Genomic DNA, 14,807 nt, shown 5'->3' on the forward strand with positions numbered 1-14,807 from the left:
GAGGTTAGAACCAAGCATGTTAGGTCGATATTTGACTCATAAGAAATACCAAAGAATAATCTTTTGACTTTGAGGTGAGGTTAGTGCTCTTTAACAGTATTCTCTTCAAAGGGCAATAAAATTTTATGAGAAAGCAATTTCCTATACCGTTGAATCCAATTTGAAAAAAAAAGTCTGATAAAGCAAATATCTATACCGTTGGATCCATTTTTAAAATAAAAAATTTATCAACAATACAAGGACTACAGAAATATGGTATGGCTTGGAATCTACTACACATATTCTACCCGGCCAAAGGTGAAATAAATAACATTCGTTTTCTATCTGTATTCCAAGTTTTGATACTGTCTGATCTTTAAAATATCAAACATTTTCTCAGAAGGTGCCTGATATTTTTCTGATGCTGAAAAACAATCTCAGACTGACCATTATGTGACTTTAGGAAACTCAGATCGTATGTTTACTTATCGCAGTACCCGGTAGGGCACCCATTACAGCCTTTATTATCCTTCTTTTAAAGTAAATGTTTTGAGATTTTTGATTGCAAAGAAAACTGACCTAGAAGGTTGTGTCGTTAAAGTTTTACCGCGTCCAAAGTGGCCTTGCTGTCTTAAATAGAGCACCTTTAAATTTCTTTACCGATGAAACAGAGGGTCTCTAAACTAAAGCAACAAACCATGGAATCTATGTAACATATATCATTACTTCTATACTAACTGTTCTGTGTTCTAGGACATAGTAAAGAGAGTTTCGGTTCCGCAAGACAAAGCTTTTCGCAATGGCAGTATTTTAGTCAAAAAGTTTCATTTGTAATCTCGGTATATTTGCTTAAACCAATTTATTATTGAAACTGATGTTGAGCAATATCAAAAGCTCCATCAGGATCGGGAAGGATCTCCCTAAGCCGTTAGAGCAAACTATTTTTCAGACAAGGCAACTCCGTATCGTGCCACTTGTTCAATCTACTCTTGGAGAAAATAATGCGAGCTGCATATCTTAAAAGAGAAGGTACAATCTTCTATAAGAGTGTACAGCTGACGTACGCCAATGATATTGATATCATTAACCTCAACAACCCCGCCGTTAGTTCTGTTTTCTCCAGACTAGTTATGGAAGCGAAGTAAATAGGTGTGATAGTAAACGAGAACAAGATGAAATAACTCTTGGCATCAAACAAACAGTCTTCGCACTGACGACTTGGCTCATACGTTACTGTTGACAGTCATAACTTCGAAGTCGTCAATAATTTCGTCTGTAACAACAACGCCATCCTCAAAGTCCAACGTAGAATAACTCTTGCCAACAGGTGCTACTTCAGACTGGGTAGGCAATTGAGAAGTAAAGTCCTCTCTCGACGAACAAAGACCAAACTCTTCAAGCACTCATCATCCCCGTTCTGCTATACGATGCAGAGGCGTGGTCAATGACATCATCTGATGAGTCGGCCCTAAGATTGTTCGAGGGAAAGGTTTTGTGGAAGATTTTTGGTTATTTGCGCATTGGGAAATGGCGAGTACCGCAGTCGATGGAACAATGAACTGTACGAGATATGCGACGGCATTGCCATAGTTCAGCGATTTAAGAGACAGCGGGTACGCTGGCTAGGTCCTTTCGTCCGTATAGATGAAAACACTCCAGTTCTGAACGTGTTCGACGCAGTACTCGCCGAGGAAAGCAGAAGAAGAGAAAGACCTCCACTCTTTTGGAAAGACCAGGTACAGAAGAAGCCAGCTACATTTGAAATCTCCAATTGGCACCAAACAGCAAACAGGAAGAACCACTGTCGCGCTGTTGTAAACTCGGCTATAACCCCGCAAGCGATGTCTACGCCAATAAAAAAGAAGTATTTATTATTGCTAGTTTGTGGTTTTCGTTGGTTTTCTGCAATTATTACCCCAAAAAGCATTGTGAAATGTGCTTAGCGAGGAGCAAAAACAAATCAGCACCGTGTTGGTGACGTAAAGTCGGCCTCGTGGTAGCAGCGTCCATGTGCTCTACTTAATTTTGACTTCAGAAGGATATTCTTTACATTTAAATGTAGGCCGAGTCGATCTATGATAAACATGCAGGAATGTCAATTCAGACGCTTTAGCGTGTGGTTATGGGCTTTTTCAGTCAGAACAAAAAGGGAAACACCATCATTACTCACAACTATGTAACCAAGCGAGCGTCACTCATAAATGACACAGCCGACAGATGATTAGAACTGGCGGGTAATAAAAACATACATGCATATGCATATAAATATAGGCAGTATATATAAAACTCTGTGGGGAAACCCTTGCTTGCCATAGCTTTAGGTCGTTTTGAATATTACATAAGTATGTATTACATGAAAAGGGTGTGCACACATCCATACCTACCAGCTTAGTGGACTTTTGCGTGGGTTTGAACACTGCTTTATCTATATGTGTGTGCTTATAGTGGCATATTGCGGCACGGTGGCGGTAGCGCACTCCCATTTGCTCGCCACGGCACTCCACACTCCAAAGCGGCTAATCGCTCGTGCGTTGTTTCGGTGGATTTGTAGTGTTTTGTTTCGTATGCAGAAGTCAAGTCGACATTGGCACGCAAAGCTTGACGCTGTCAGTGATTAAACTAACGGTACTTTTTATTGTTTTATAAAAATCCACAAAGAACAAAGCATTCGCAGGAATTTCACAAAAAAGTGAAATAACAGTTTGCGCTATGCGAAGGACTTCGTTCCTGAGGACATTCGGTTGCGTGTGTAAAGTTGAGAAAATTTGAATTTTCGCTAAGCAAAAAAGTGTGAAGAAGGAAAAATCATGGAACAACGTAAACGAAGTATACGCAAAAAGAGTATGATGAAGAAAGCGAAAGCATGGTTCGAAAACTTTAAACAAAAACGTTTACTTTAGTTAACACTAAGCAAAATATACTACTTAGTGCATAATTCTCGGAAATCGCAAGTTACTTGCACTTCACTTGCAATGCCAAGGGCGTTAACTCGCGTCAAAGGAATATCGATTTTCGCTTAGTCTTTGCTTTCGCCTTTTGTGTCTCGTGAAGTGGCGAAAGGAGCAGCAGCGCGTGTTTTCCCGTTAGTTGGTCGGTCGTTTGTAGCTTGCTTGGTTGCTTGGAAATAGCTGTGTTTTCCAAATTTCTTAAATAAACGGTATTTAGTTGGTCTAAAGTGGTTTGATAGAGCACAACACATGGCTAAATTGCTGTGTGGCATTTGCTACAAGACTTTTTCTGGACTTTTTTGGCATTATGTTGCTCACTAAGTGTTTGCTTACGACAACAACAAAGTATTGTTTAGCACAAGAAACCAGCATCTGCAAATATTCAAAACGTTCGCGTCCACAATCCATACTCGGAAAGATAAAGGTAATTAGCATTTACGGATAGCCATATATATGTGGGTACACCCCTCTCAAAAATAAAGTAACGCCAATATGGAAAAAAAAAAAAATAATCCAAATGTGCATAAAAATGCTTTAATAGAGCGAAACGAGATATATTAATAAATCAGAAAGTTTTTAAATATTCTAGAAGTGACTTCGAATGCAACACTGTTACTCTTAACTGTGTCAGGTGACGTTTGCTTGTGTTTGACAGCCGTTAAAAGTATAAAATTTCATAGTTTGGCACCAAAATATATAAAAGTGATTTTTGCCTCGAAGAAATGTATTATTTCGTTCGAAAGTTTATATTCACAAAAGCTCCCTAGAAACATACAATACCTCGAGCCCACTATAAGATCAAAATCCATGTTTAGTTGGTTTATTTTGAAACTTCTGTACAATAGAAATCACATAAATTACGCTGAAAGTTGCGGTTTTCCAAAAAAATCGATGTAAATAGTATAGTAAACACACAAAAAATCCAAGTCTTTTGAGGTACTTAGCAGGCTTGGGCACTTAGAAGGACAGCTTAAGTCCTTTGATGCGAGGACAAAGCCTCCAAATGGTGGTTATTTAAGCGGATTCAGTGCTTAATCTGGTTCACTGTATAACATATTTTCGGTTTAGTGTCTCTAATGATTTAAGAACTAGGGAGAGGAACTGAGAGACTCTAACATTTAGAGCTTAGAGACCTAACTTCATAAAAACTTTGCTAGCCGTCATTATACCTTATAACTAAACAAACACCATAACAGTAAAATAAAAAAAGCCCAATATTTTAGTTTCCTCCAAGAGTTTCTAGAGCTTTATTCGACGAAAATCGCGTAGATTCGACTCAGTTTATCGCGATCCCTAAAAAATACTAACTTGTTATATTCTCGCCCCGCACTTCATCTACTTAACTCGGAACGCAAGGTTTCGCTTGTGTCTAACAAATTTTATAAAACAAATGGTTACAATGTCACAGTGCGTTGCCTACTTTTCGGCGCAATACAATATACTCACAATGAACAAACCAGATAAACACAGCTACAGTAAAAGTTATCTAATTATCTATGTGCATTGTAATAAAAAGCGAAAAATTAATTACTGTAGCGTGTAACGCAATATAACGAAATTAACGTACGATAATCATAATTCTACGTTATATAACCAATTATATAACCGTAAGCAATCAGAAATGTATACGTTATATTACCTGTTATGTAACCGAGCGTATCAGAAATTTCAAAATTTTACGAACTAACTATTTGGCTTAATTTAGTCAATCAAGTTTTTCAAACCCAGCTAAAGAAAACTGAATAGAAGCGTTTTAATATTGTAAGGATATCAAAAAAAAGTATGTCAAAGGTTTAAAGAAATCCATTTGGGTCGAACATATTAATTTATAGTAAGAATATTGCTTAGTAACACAATGTTAGTTGAGGTTGGCTGATGGAAAATTAAAAATTTGCTTATGGCATGACGATCCCTAACGTCTAGTGCTGCTTGATTACCGCGTTGATTGCTGTCAGATAATTAATTTCGTGTATTAATATCTTATCTCTTTTTTATATCATAAAACAAAGCGGCTTAATTTGGTAACAAAAGCGGAACGGATTATGCAATATTTTGAGCACTTTCAGCAGAAAACAATTTAACTAATTTATTTCTAGGTACATTGTAGCTTCAGCAGAAGCCCAGTAGGAAAATTTCCAAGTTCGGAGGCAATTAAGTTGCCACTTTTGTATATAGAAAAAATCTTCATTGATTGATATGAGCGCAAATGAGAGTAAAAAAAAAAATTTAACTTTTTTAAGTAATTTTACCCGAATGTTTTTCTTTTGGTGTTAACAGCACTGAACCAAAAAGTAATAATCAAATATTATTATATTAATCAATTTACCATATACAGGTTCTTGAAAAGAGTGTAGAACTTAAGCTCAAGAAGCTAATGTTTTTCTTAGTTTGAGAATAAATTTAAAAATCGTGTCATTATTAGTTATAAATAAACTAGTTACCAACTACTGCAGAGGGAATGAGTTACACAACCGGTTAGTTTTAAGTAAAATATTTCATATAACTATAAGTTATAAATAAACTAGTTATAAACTACTCCCCAAGTGTTGAGTTTCACTACAGGGTAGCTTTAAGTGAAATATTTTTTGACTAAAATATGCGATACAATTTTTCGTTTCAAGTCACGTGTAGCAAGTACTTAATTTTCTAATGTCACTCAAATTTTCTTTTTCTTAAAAATAAGCAGCAAATTTTCTTGACACCTTAGAAAGGCTTATTAACACGTCATAAGCTAATTTGTTCTCCTCTTTGTTGGCGCAAATAATCCAGCACACAACGCGGCTATCGCCAAGATGCCGAGTCTTTTAGGCAATTAGGCGCGAAGAATCGCAAACGAGTGAAAAGTGAAAAAAATGAAATTTATATATAAATTGAAAAAAAAGTGAAAAAATAATTAAAAGTAAATAAAAAAATTTTGATAAATTTAAAATATAATTATAAAATAAAATAAAAAAATAAAATCAAAAATGGCAACAAATTAGCTAAAAGAAATTAGTTGCTAGCCGTTGGCGAAATGCCAATGCAGCAGCCAGCGCGCAAAAAACGCTCAAAGAAATATGAAAAAAGTTAATTTTAATTGAATTGACATCATAACTGTTTATAGCGCGCATATTTTAATAAAATAACAGTTGCAGCAATTCTTTAATTACAAAACTTGTAAAATTGTATATTAGATGAATGTCAACTATCAAATGAATATACAAAAGCCACACAAGAGTTCGTTTTTGTTGAACAATCTGCCACATATTATAATAAAATATTCAAATATTCACCAATTATATATGTATGTACACATATCTGACAATCGAGATCACTACCCCTGCCAATAACACTACACACACATACATAGCCATGAAGATTAACAATACAACCCTGTACGATCGTATGCTCGTATTTATACAGTTATTTGTCAAGTTCAAGTTTATTCATTTATGTAAATATTTTTACACACCCAATCGGTCAAGCTAAATAACGAGCACATACACAGGCACATGCACGGCTATAAAAAGCATGTTGAAACTCCGTTATATGTAGCATTCATTCATGTAGAATTGTTGGGTGGCGCGAGCCAAGGTAGCTACTTATTCCTGAGGAGGCCGCTGCTCAGCTCAACATCACACGATGACGCTCTCATGCGCTGCTCATTGTCCGCGTGCCGCTCAACGCTTGAGAATTATTCAAATTTTTATATATTTTATCTCATTTTAAGCTCTTTTTTATTTATTTATATATATATTACTTTTATTTTATTGTCTTCTTCGGCTGTGCAAATGTACACGATCGGCAAGATCAACACCTAACGGTATGATTCCCGCATGTCTTTTTCAATTCGACACTTTCAGTCTTTCGCTAGCCGCTAAACGATCGAGTCGCTCGTTGTTGAGTAGTTTTCCGTGCAAATTTTGTTTCCGTCTGACGCGGCCTCCGTTGGTTGAGCGCGCTAAACGAGAATACGAATACGAAACGGGCAGAAAATACTCACTCACTCGTTTTAACGCGTATGCGTGTGAAAATTTCAATTTCATCGATCTTCTTCTTATATTTTATATAAATCTAAATACATATACATACATATGTATGTGCGACAAATGGGTTTGAATACTTCCGAATTTTATTTATTTATATGCCAAGTCAAAGTGAAATGCGCAAACAAGGGTCGAAAATATGTGTGGGAAAAATAGATTTGACCTTCGCTGGCAGCGTTTGCCCATGATCGCCAAATGAAGCGTCCTACGGAAACTGTTTAGCGCGTGTGAATATTGAAAGGATGTTGAGCTTAATGATAGAAATGTTATTACATTTAAATTTAAATAACGAAACAAGCATAAAAAAATCATAATATTTGAAATTCATGATTTTATAAATTTTGGCTTTAAAAACTATAATACATACGGCTTCATAAAAATTTCGAGTGCCAAATATGTAGTTTTCAATTTCAAAATTTGCTAAGAAAATATTTTTAATTCCAAGAAAATTGTCAATCGTTGGAATCCGCTCCTTACAGTTGCGTGAAGAAAACTTTCGTCAAACCCAAGCTGCGATTTTTTTTATTTTTTGCAAAACTGAACGAAACTTGCACCTTAGGCAGATAGATTTACTTATAGGAATTTTGACCTACAAACAATATATCTCATATGAAATAGCACAGATTTTTAATTAAAAAAAAAAACTTAACGAAATTTTAAACTTCGAATATAATGAAACCTATTGATTATTATTAATGATGACTTCGTTAAGTTTTGAACGTTTATTTACTTTGAAATAGCAATATTGAACGTCATTGAACTCAAACAAAAACTTTCTCGTTGAGAACTCAAAAAACTAAGTGGATGTTTAAAATTTTCAGACCAAATGGGCAAAGCGAAACTGAACGAGTGACTAACCCAAATTCGAAAATTGATATTATTTGTTGTCGAAGGTCTAGCAAATAAGATTTTCAATATTTGATAACTCAATGAAAGATTTCAAAACTTAACGAAATTTTCAAGTACTCGAAACGAAATTAAATACATATTTGGTGCGTTAACGATAAATTATGTATTAAAATATTGGAATGTGACAAACATGAAAGCCCAGTTCAAAATTTTCAGGCCAAATGAATAACTCAAAATTGAACGAGTGACTAACTCAAATTGAATAATTTATATTTTTTGTTGGCAAAAGTCTAGCAAATAAGATTTCCAATATTTGATAACTCAACGAAAGATTTCAAAACTTAACGAAACTTTTTAATGCTTAAACGAATATTACATATCTAGCTCGTTATAACTCAAAATTAAACGAGTGACTAACTCAAATTGAATAATTTATATTTTTTGTTGGCAAAAGTCTAGCAAATCTTTCAAAGACTTCCAATATTTGATAACTCAACGAAAGATTTCAAAACTTAATGAAACTTTTTTAGTAGTAACTAAATTAAATACTATTTCGGGCGTTAACGAAAAATTATTTATTTCGATATTGGAATGTGGCAAATATGTCACAAGTTCGTACTATTTTTCGAATTGAGAGAAAATTTTGAAATTATGGAAAAACATTTCGCATATTTCATTTTTAAACTCAAGAAATATATTGAAATCTTACCTTCAACCTTTTGTGTAACCTTGAAAATAAGTTTTTGAGTAATTTTTGTCCTTAAACTCATACAAACTATATTATAAAACTTAGTAAGAAATTCAAAAACTTAAGATGTTTTTTTTAAACTTAACGAATTTTCAAAAATTTCTGTATATTTAATATTTCATTTTATTATAAAAATGCGCTATAAGTACTGCGAATTGTCAATAGTTTTCAAACTGAACTATCATTTCGAAATATGAGAAATTGTTTCAAACTTAACGAAAGTTTTAAGTTCGTGACTTTTTGCGTGTTGTTTATTAAAATAAGTGCCTATATAATCTATAATGTAGGTTATTAGTAGTTTTCATAGAAATTCAAAAATTGAGAATTTTTTAAACTTAACGAATTTGCTAAAATAATATCTAATATTTCATTTTTTATAAATAATACGTTATAAGTACTTCAAATTGTCAATAGTTTTCAAATTGAACCAACATTTCGAAATATTGCAAATTTGTTCAAACTTAACGAAAGTCCTAAAGTTTATAGAAAGACAATCTTATGTGCTGCTTATTAAAATATATAAAGCGTATAAAGCTTTTAATGAAGGTTATTAATAGTTTTGAAAACTTAACGAAGTATTTGAAACCGAACGAAAATGCGTAAAACGGTGGTTTTAACTTTTTTCACTCATTTATTAATGATTACAAAACGAAAATTTTTAGATATGAACGGAGTTTTCAAACTTAACGAAACTATTCAAAATTAGCATATTATTTTGAAATATTTCAATTTTTTCAAACTTCACGAAAGTCTTAAAGTTAATAGCAAGTCAATTTTGTGTGTTGTTTATTAAAATAGATGCGTAAAAAGTTTTTAATAAAGGTTATTAATAGTTTTGAAAACATAACGAAAAATTTCAAACTGAACGAAAATGTGTTTAACGGTGATTTTAATTATTTTTACTCACCTGATAACGTTTTGAATAAAAAATTTCAATTCTGAACAAAGTTTTCAAACTTAACGAAACTATTCAAAATTAACATATTCGCAACGAATTAAAGCTTATAATTTCGAACACTTTTCTGAATATTTTCAAACTTGCATATATATTTCTAAGGAGATAGTTTTATATACATATGTATGCATATTAAAATAAAATAATTTATTAAAATAGGGTTGTAAAATTCAAATAAAAATTTCGATGCAAAAACTCAGAGGCAAAATATTTTCAGTGAAAAATAAAATAATTAACAAAAATAAATTAATAACAAACTTGCGGAGAAGGCGCAACATAAACCTCTTATACATACATATATAAAAATATATTGGAAATTTTTGAATCTTTAAAAACAACAGTTATAAGCAATATACAGCTACAACAAAATGAAACGTTACGCGTTCTCCGTTAATTATCCATACGTAAGCTGTCAATAAAATATGATTTTCTTCTTTTCAATTTCACGTCTTTTGTGTTGTTGTTTACACTTGTGCGCTAAACTCTGCTGAATATGTGAAATTTTTATTGTAAATAAAATCCCACTATGTATGTATGTATGTATGTGCCCGTCGACTTGATCGTGTTATGCTTTTTACTCCTTTGTCTATACAAATCATTAACTTTTCACGTCGATATGTCGTTGAGTGTGTAGCGCACGCGTAGCTAATAGAAGCTGCTGGTAGTTGTTGTAGTCTGAACCAAGAAATTAACGAAATCAAATAAGTTGCTTTTCAGACACACATGCGCACACGCATGCATAAGCATACAGTATTGAAAAATATAAATAAATCGAAAATATATTTTACCGCTACAACAACAATAAATTGCTGGTGTTGACGTATGAGCGGGCCACATGCGTACCCCTGAAAATACAGTGCTTCAGACATATACATAGCTATATATATACATATATACAAAAGTCCACTTCATAAGCTAATAATTATTTTAGTTATATACAATACATACATACAAGCAAACATACATACTTGATTTGTGTTAAATGTTGTGTTTTTTATGTCGAAAAAGAAAAATTGTGCGAAAATCGTTTAGAATGTTTTTCTTGGCCGAAAGTCGCCCGCAGTCGACGTGCCACCGACGAGACGCTCGAACAGTTGAGGCGTGTGGAATTTCGCAAATTGCGCAGGTGTTTTCAGCCAATAATTTGCAACTGTTTCATTATCTAGCAATTAGCGGCAGGAAAAATCGAAAAATACAAATTAAACAAATAAAAACTCAATAAAACAAAAATTAACAAAAAACAACACACCGACGAGCGTGAAACGAAATACGCGCAGACAAAATAGGAAACCAACTGAGTGCCAAACCTAACGGTGAATACACAAACGACCAACCGTCGAAGATGTCGCATCAACCACCTTGGCCCATACGTAAAGGCATCTACCGTTCGAGCGGCCAATCGGACTTCGCGCCCGCGCGTTCGCCCAGCCCCATTGTCGAGATGCCGTTATCGCCACCGCCCATAATCAACAGCAACGGTGGCACGCCCATCAGCCGCTTTTCGCCCACCTGTCCGCTTTCGCCGCCACCACAGCCCATACAAGTGATCGTCGGCCCACCGGGGCCCACCATCGCCACGATCAACGACAATGTGTCCGCAACGAAGTCGTCAACACTGTCTGCCGCTGCCACCGGTGCAACGAAATCACACGCTCAGTCCGCATCGGCGTCCACACAATCTGCATCGTCATCGTCGCAAAAGTCATCAGCTGCGTCGTCTTCTTCTTCATCCTCGTCGTCGTCGTCTTCTGCTGCGCGCATGTCGGCCGCAGCTTCATCTTCGTCGTCGTCCTCTTCGTCCTCATCGGCCGCGGCCGCTTCTCGGTCTGTACGTAAGAACTCTTGTCCACCCTTTCAGCATTTTAGCTCGCCACAAATCGCTTCGCTGCCGCCACTGCCACCACACGCCCACATACAAACACACCAACAGCTGCCACAACAACAACAGCAATCGTCACCACAATCGTCGGCAAACAACAATAACACTACAGTCGCCACCCACACAAGCTCACAACACCTGAACAACAACAACAACACATCCGGTACTTACTCGAGCAACCCGAATCTCAGCAGCGCTGCAACAGGTGGCAATGCCATGAAGAATGTTCGCGAAATACCCATCGAGGTCGAACAGAACAAGGTACACACACATCGACCGAGTTGCAAGCTCATCGCTTTGCGCGTCGGAAAAATTTATTTTTAATTTGAAGGGATTTACATTAAAGTGTTTTTTTTTTTGGTTAATATCAAGTTCATTTAGAGTTCGTAGTATTTGTACCGACAGTTGAAATATTATTATAGCGGTATTATCAAGTGATGTGTGATGTGTTCAATTAATGTCTTTGATGATCTAGATCTCATTGTCTCCTTATTAATATATCGCTTACTTTCGTTTCCATTTTATATCTTTTTGTATCATTTCTGTTATAAAATTTAAACAATATGAAATATGGCAGAGTTGCATTTGTTTGAAGCGTATTGTTTTTTTTTTTGATCTATTCAACGCCGAATAATTAGAAAAGTGTTTGGAAATGTGACTTGAGCTCTGTCTTACTAGCATATTAAGAAGTTTTGCAATAATGAAGTAGTATTATTTCTATTTGGTCTTTAAGACTTTTTTCTACATTTTATAATATATTTAGGCTTTCCTCAGGGTCTGCGATTTTTCTCAGGCATTTTCTTCGAATATTGATATTCGAATACTTTTTACAATATGTCACGAACTCTGTGCGGACTCTTGATTCAAACTGGAAGTGTATTGATCTCAAGTAAGGATTCTAAACAATTTCTCGACTCATTATTTGAAAGGAAGAACAAAATTTCTGAGATAGCTTACTAGATAAATATAAGTTTATATTTATGTTGCGGTGTCTTTCAGAAGATATGTACTAAATATTGAGGAGTTATCTGGGAGCAACTGTACTACAGATATGGTAGGCTAAGCAGAAAGAGCTGAAAATAATCATACTATGCCGTTTATTCCGAAAGAGACTGGATTCAAATTTTTTCTTTACTAAATCTCAACTAAGATCATCTACAATCTTCTTCAATAAATTTGTAAATAATAGAGTTGATTAGTGCAAATAAGAATAGCTAGATGTGCATGAAAAATTTAAATACTTTGATTATTGTCTCCTATAAGTCTGTATATCCCAAACTATTTATGTATATGCATCCACTATTTGTTTATATAGTATGATAAAGTTAGCTATATGTTGTGCCTCAAGCGCTATCTCTCTACGTCTACTGCTTATGTGAGCACTTCCCTACTCCAAGCTATCAACAGTTTTAATTCCACTGAATTGCATATGTAATATGTTCACGCTAAGCTATAAGTCCTTACTAATCACCAACATTCAACATTATTTTCCAACATTTCAGGAAGCCCTCTCGCTACGCACTGGCGATATAACACAACAGGCTAGCAACAATGTGGCTGCCGCCAGTATTAAAGTGCAAAGTGACACCTTCTCCGCCGACAAGAAAGCCATCTCACAGTCGCAACAATCACAGACGATGACCTCGAACGGCATCATCAGCCAGGAGAAGCATATGTCATCCGCTTCGCAAGCGAATTACACAATGACCCATAAGGGTGTCTCCAGTTCGGGCAGCAGCATGATCTCGTCCTCCTCACAAATGTCCGCCACCAATGGGGCGCTCATCAAATTGCACGACCTAAAATTGGACGATCTGAAGGCACTGACATCTGGCAGCGGACAGCGAGAGATCGAACAGGCTATCGCTAAATATTCCCGCGTACTGACATCATTCGTAAATACGCTGGAGGACTCGAAGGCAGCGCAAGAGAAATCGTTGTATTTGGAGAAAATCAATGAGGTTATGCAACGCGCTTGGGCTGTGCCCACACACGGTCATGAGCTCGGCTACAGTCTATGCAACTCATTGCGCAATAGTGGTGGTTTAGATTTGCTCATGAAGAATTGTGTACAGGGTGATATGAAAATCAAGTTCTCATCGGCCAAATTGTTGGAGCAATGCTTAACCACAGAAAATCGTACACACGTCGTGGACAATGGTCTCGACAGAGTGGTGAATGTGGCCTGTATGTGCACAAAGGAACCAAATACCGAGCATTCGCGTGTGGGTACCGGCATACTGGAGCATCTATTCAAACACTCGGAGGGTACGTGCTCGGATGTCATCAAATTGGGTGGTCTCGATGCTGTGCTCTTCGAATGTCGTACAAATGATGTGGAGACTTTGCGTCATTGCGCCAGTGCCTTAGCCAATTTGTCACTCTATGGTGGCGCTGAAAATCAAGAAGCTATGATCTTTCGCAAAGTACCCATGTGGTTATTCCCGTTGGCCTTCCATGACGATGATAATATAAAATACTACGCCTGCCTTGCAATTGCCGTACTCGTGGCGAATAAAGAGATCGAAGCTGAAGTGCTTAAATCAGGTTGTCTCGATTTGGTGGAACCCTTCGTCACCACACACGATCCCTCCGAATTCGCGCGCTCCAATTTAGCGCATGCTCACGGACAAAGCAAGCATTGGTTAGAACGTTTGGTGCCAGTATTGAGTTCGAACCGTGAAGAGGCACGCAATCTCGCCGCTTTCCATTTCTGCATGGAGGCGGGCATTAAACGTGAACAAGGCAATACAGAAATCTTTCGCGATATTGGCGCGATCGAAGCCCTAAAGACTGTAGCGAGTTGCCCGAATGCGATCGCATCTAAATTCGCCGCGCAAGCGCTTCGTCTTATCGGTGAAACCGTGCCACATAAACTCTCGCAACAAGTACCATTATGGTCGGTTGAAGACGTGCAAGAATGGGTGAAACAAATTAATTTCGGTCAGTTTGTGAAACAGTTCGAGGAGTCTCAAGTTGATGGTGATCTCTTGTTGAAGCTGAATGAGGAAAATCTACGCGATGATATTGGCATCGCGAATGGCATACTGTTGAAACGTTTCGAACGCGAGCTGCAAAATCTCAAGCGCATGGCCGACTACTCATCGAAAGATACGGCAAAGATGCATCATTTCTTGGCCGAAATCGGTTCAGAGTACTGCACCTACACATATGCAATGCTGAATGCCGGCATAGATCGGAACTCGCTGCCACAGCTGAATGAGGATATGCTCATTGCTGAGTGTGGCATCAAAAACTCCATACATCGGCTGCGCATACTGAATGCCGTAAAAAACCTGGAAAACTCATTACCCAGCTCGTCGGAGGAGAATATGGCAAAGACCTTGGATGTCTTTGTCAGCTATCGGCGATCGAATGGCTCACAATTGGCCAGTTTATTGAAGGTAAGTTTCCAATGCTACAC

General features: G+C 36.4%; 1 protein-coding gene across 9 annotated transcripts in view; it reads left to right on the plus strand.

Annotated features, from left to right (window-relative positions):
- The window catches only part of LOC120776848 (NAD(+) hydrolase sarm1), a 143,579-nt gene that overhangs the window by 119,346 nt on the left and 9,426 nt on the right, over positions 1–14,807 (plus strand). For 8 of the 9 annotated variants that reach the window (XM_040107877.1, XM_040107878.1, XM_040107874.1 and 5 more), the window contains one exon: positions 12,886–14,787. In XM_040107877.1, coding sequence (XP_039963811.1) covers positions 12,886–14,787 — 1,902 coding nt within the window. Of the gene's footprint in view, positions 1–10,724; positions 11,645–12,885; positions 14,788–14,807 lie in introns of those variants that run through there. The other variant, XM_040107883.1, reaches the window with a different exon arrangement.

Source organism: Bactrocera tryoni, chromosome 5, assembly GCF_016617805.1.
Source record: "Bactrocera tryoni isolate S06 chromosome 5, CSIRO_BtryS06_freeze2, whole genome shotgun sequence".
Lineage (NCBI taxonomy): Eukaryota > Metazoa > Arthropoda > Insecta > Diptera > Tephritidae > Bactrocera > Bactrocera tryoni.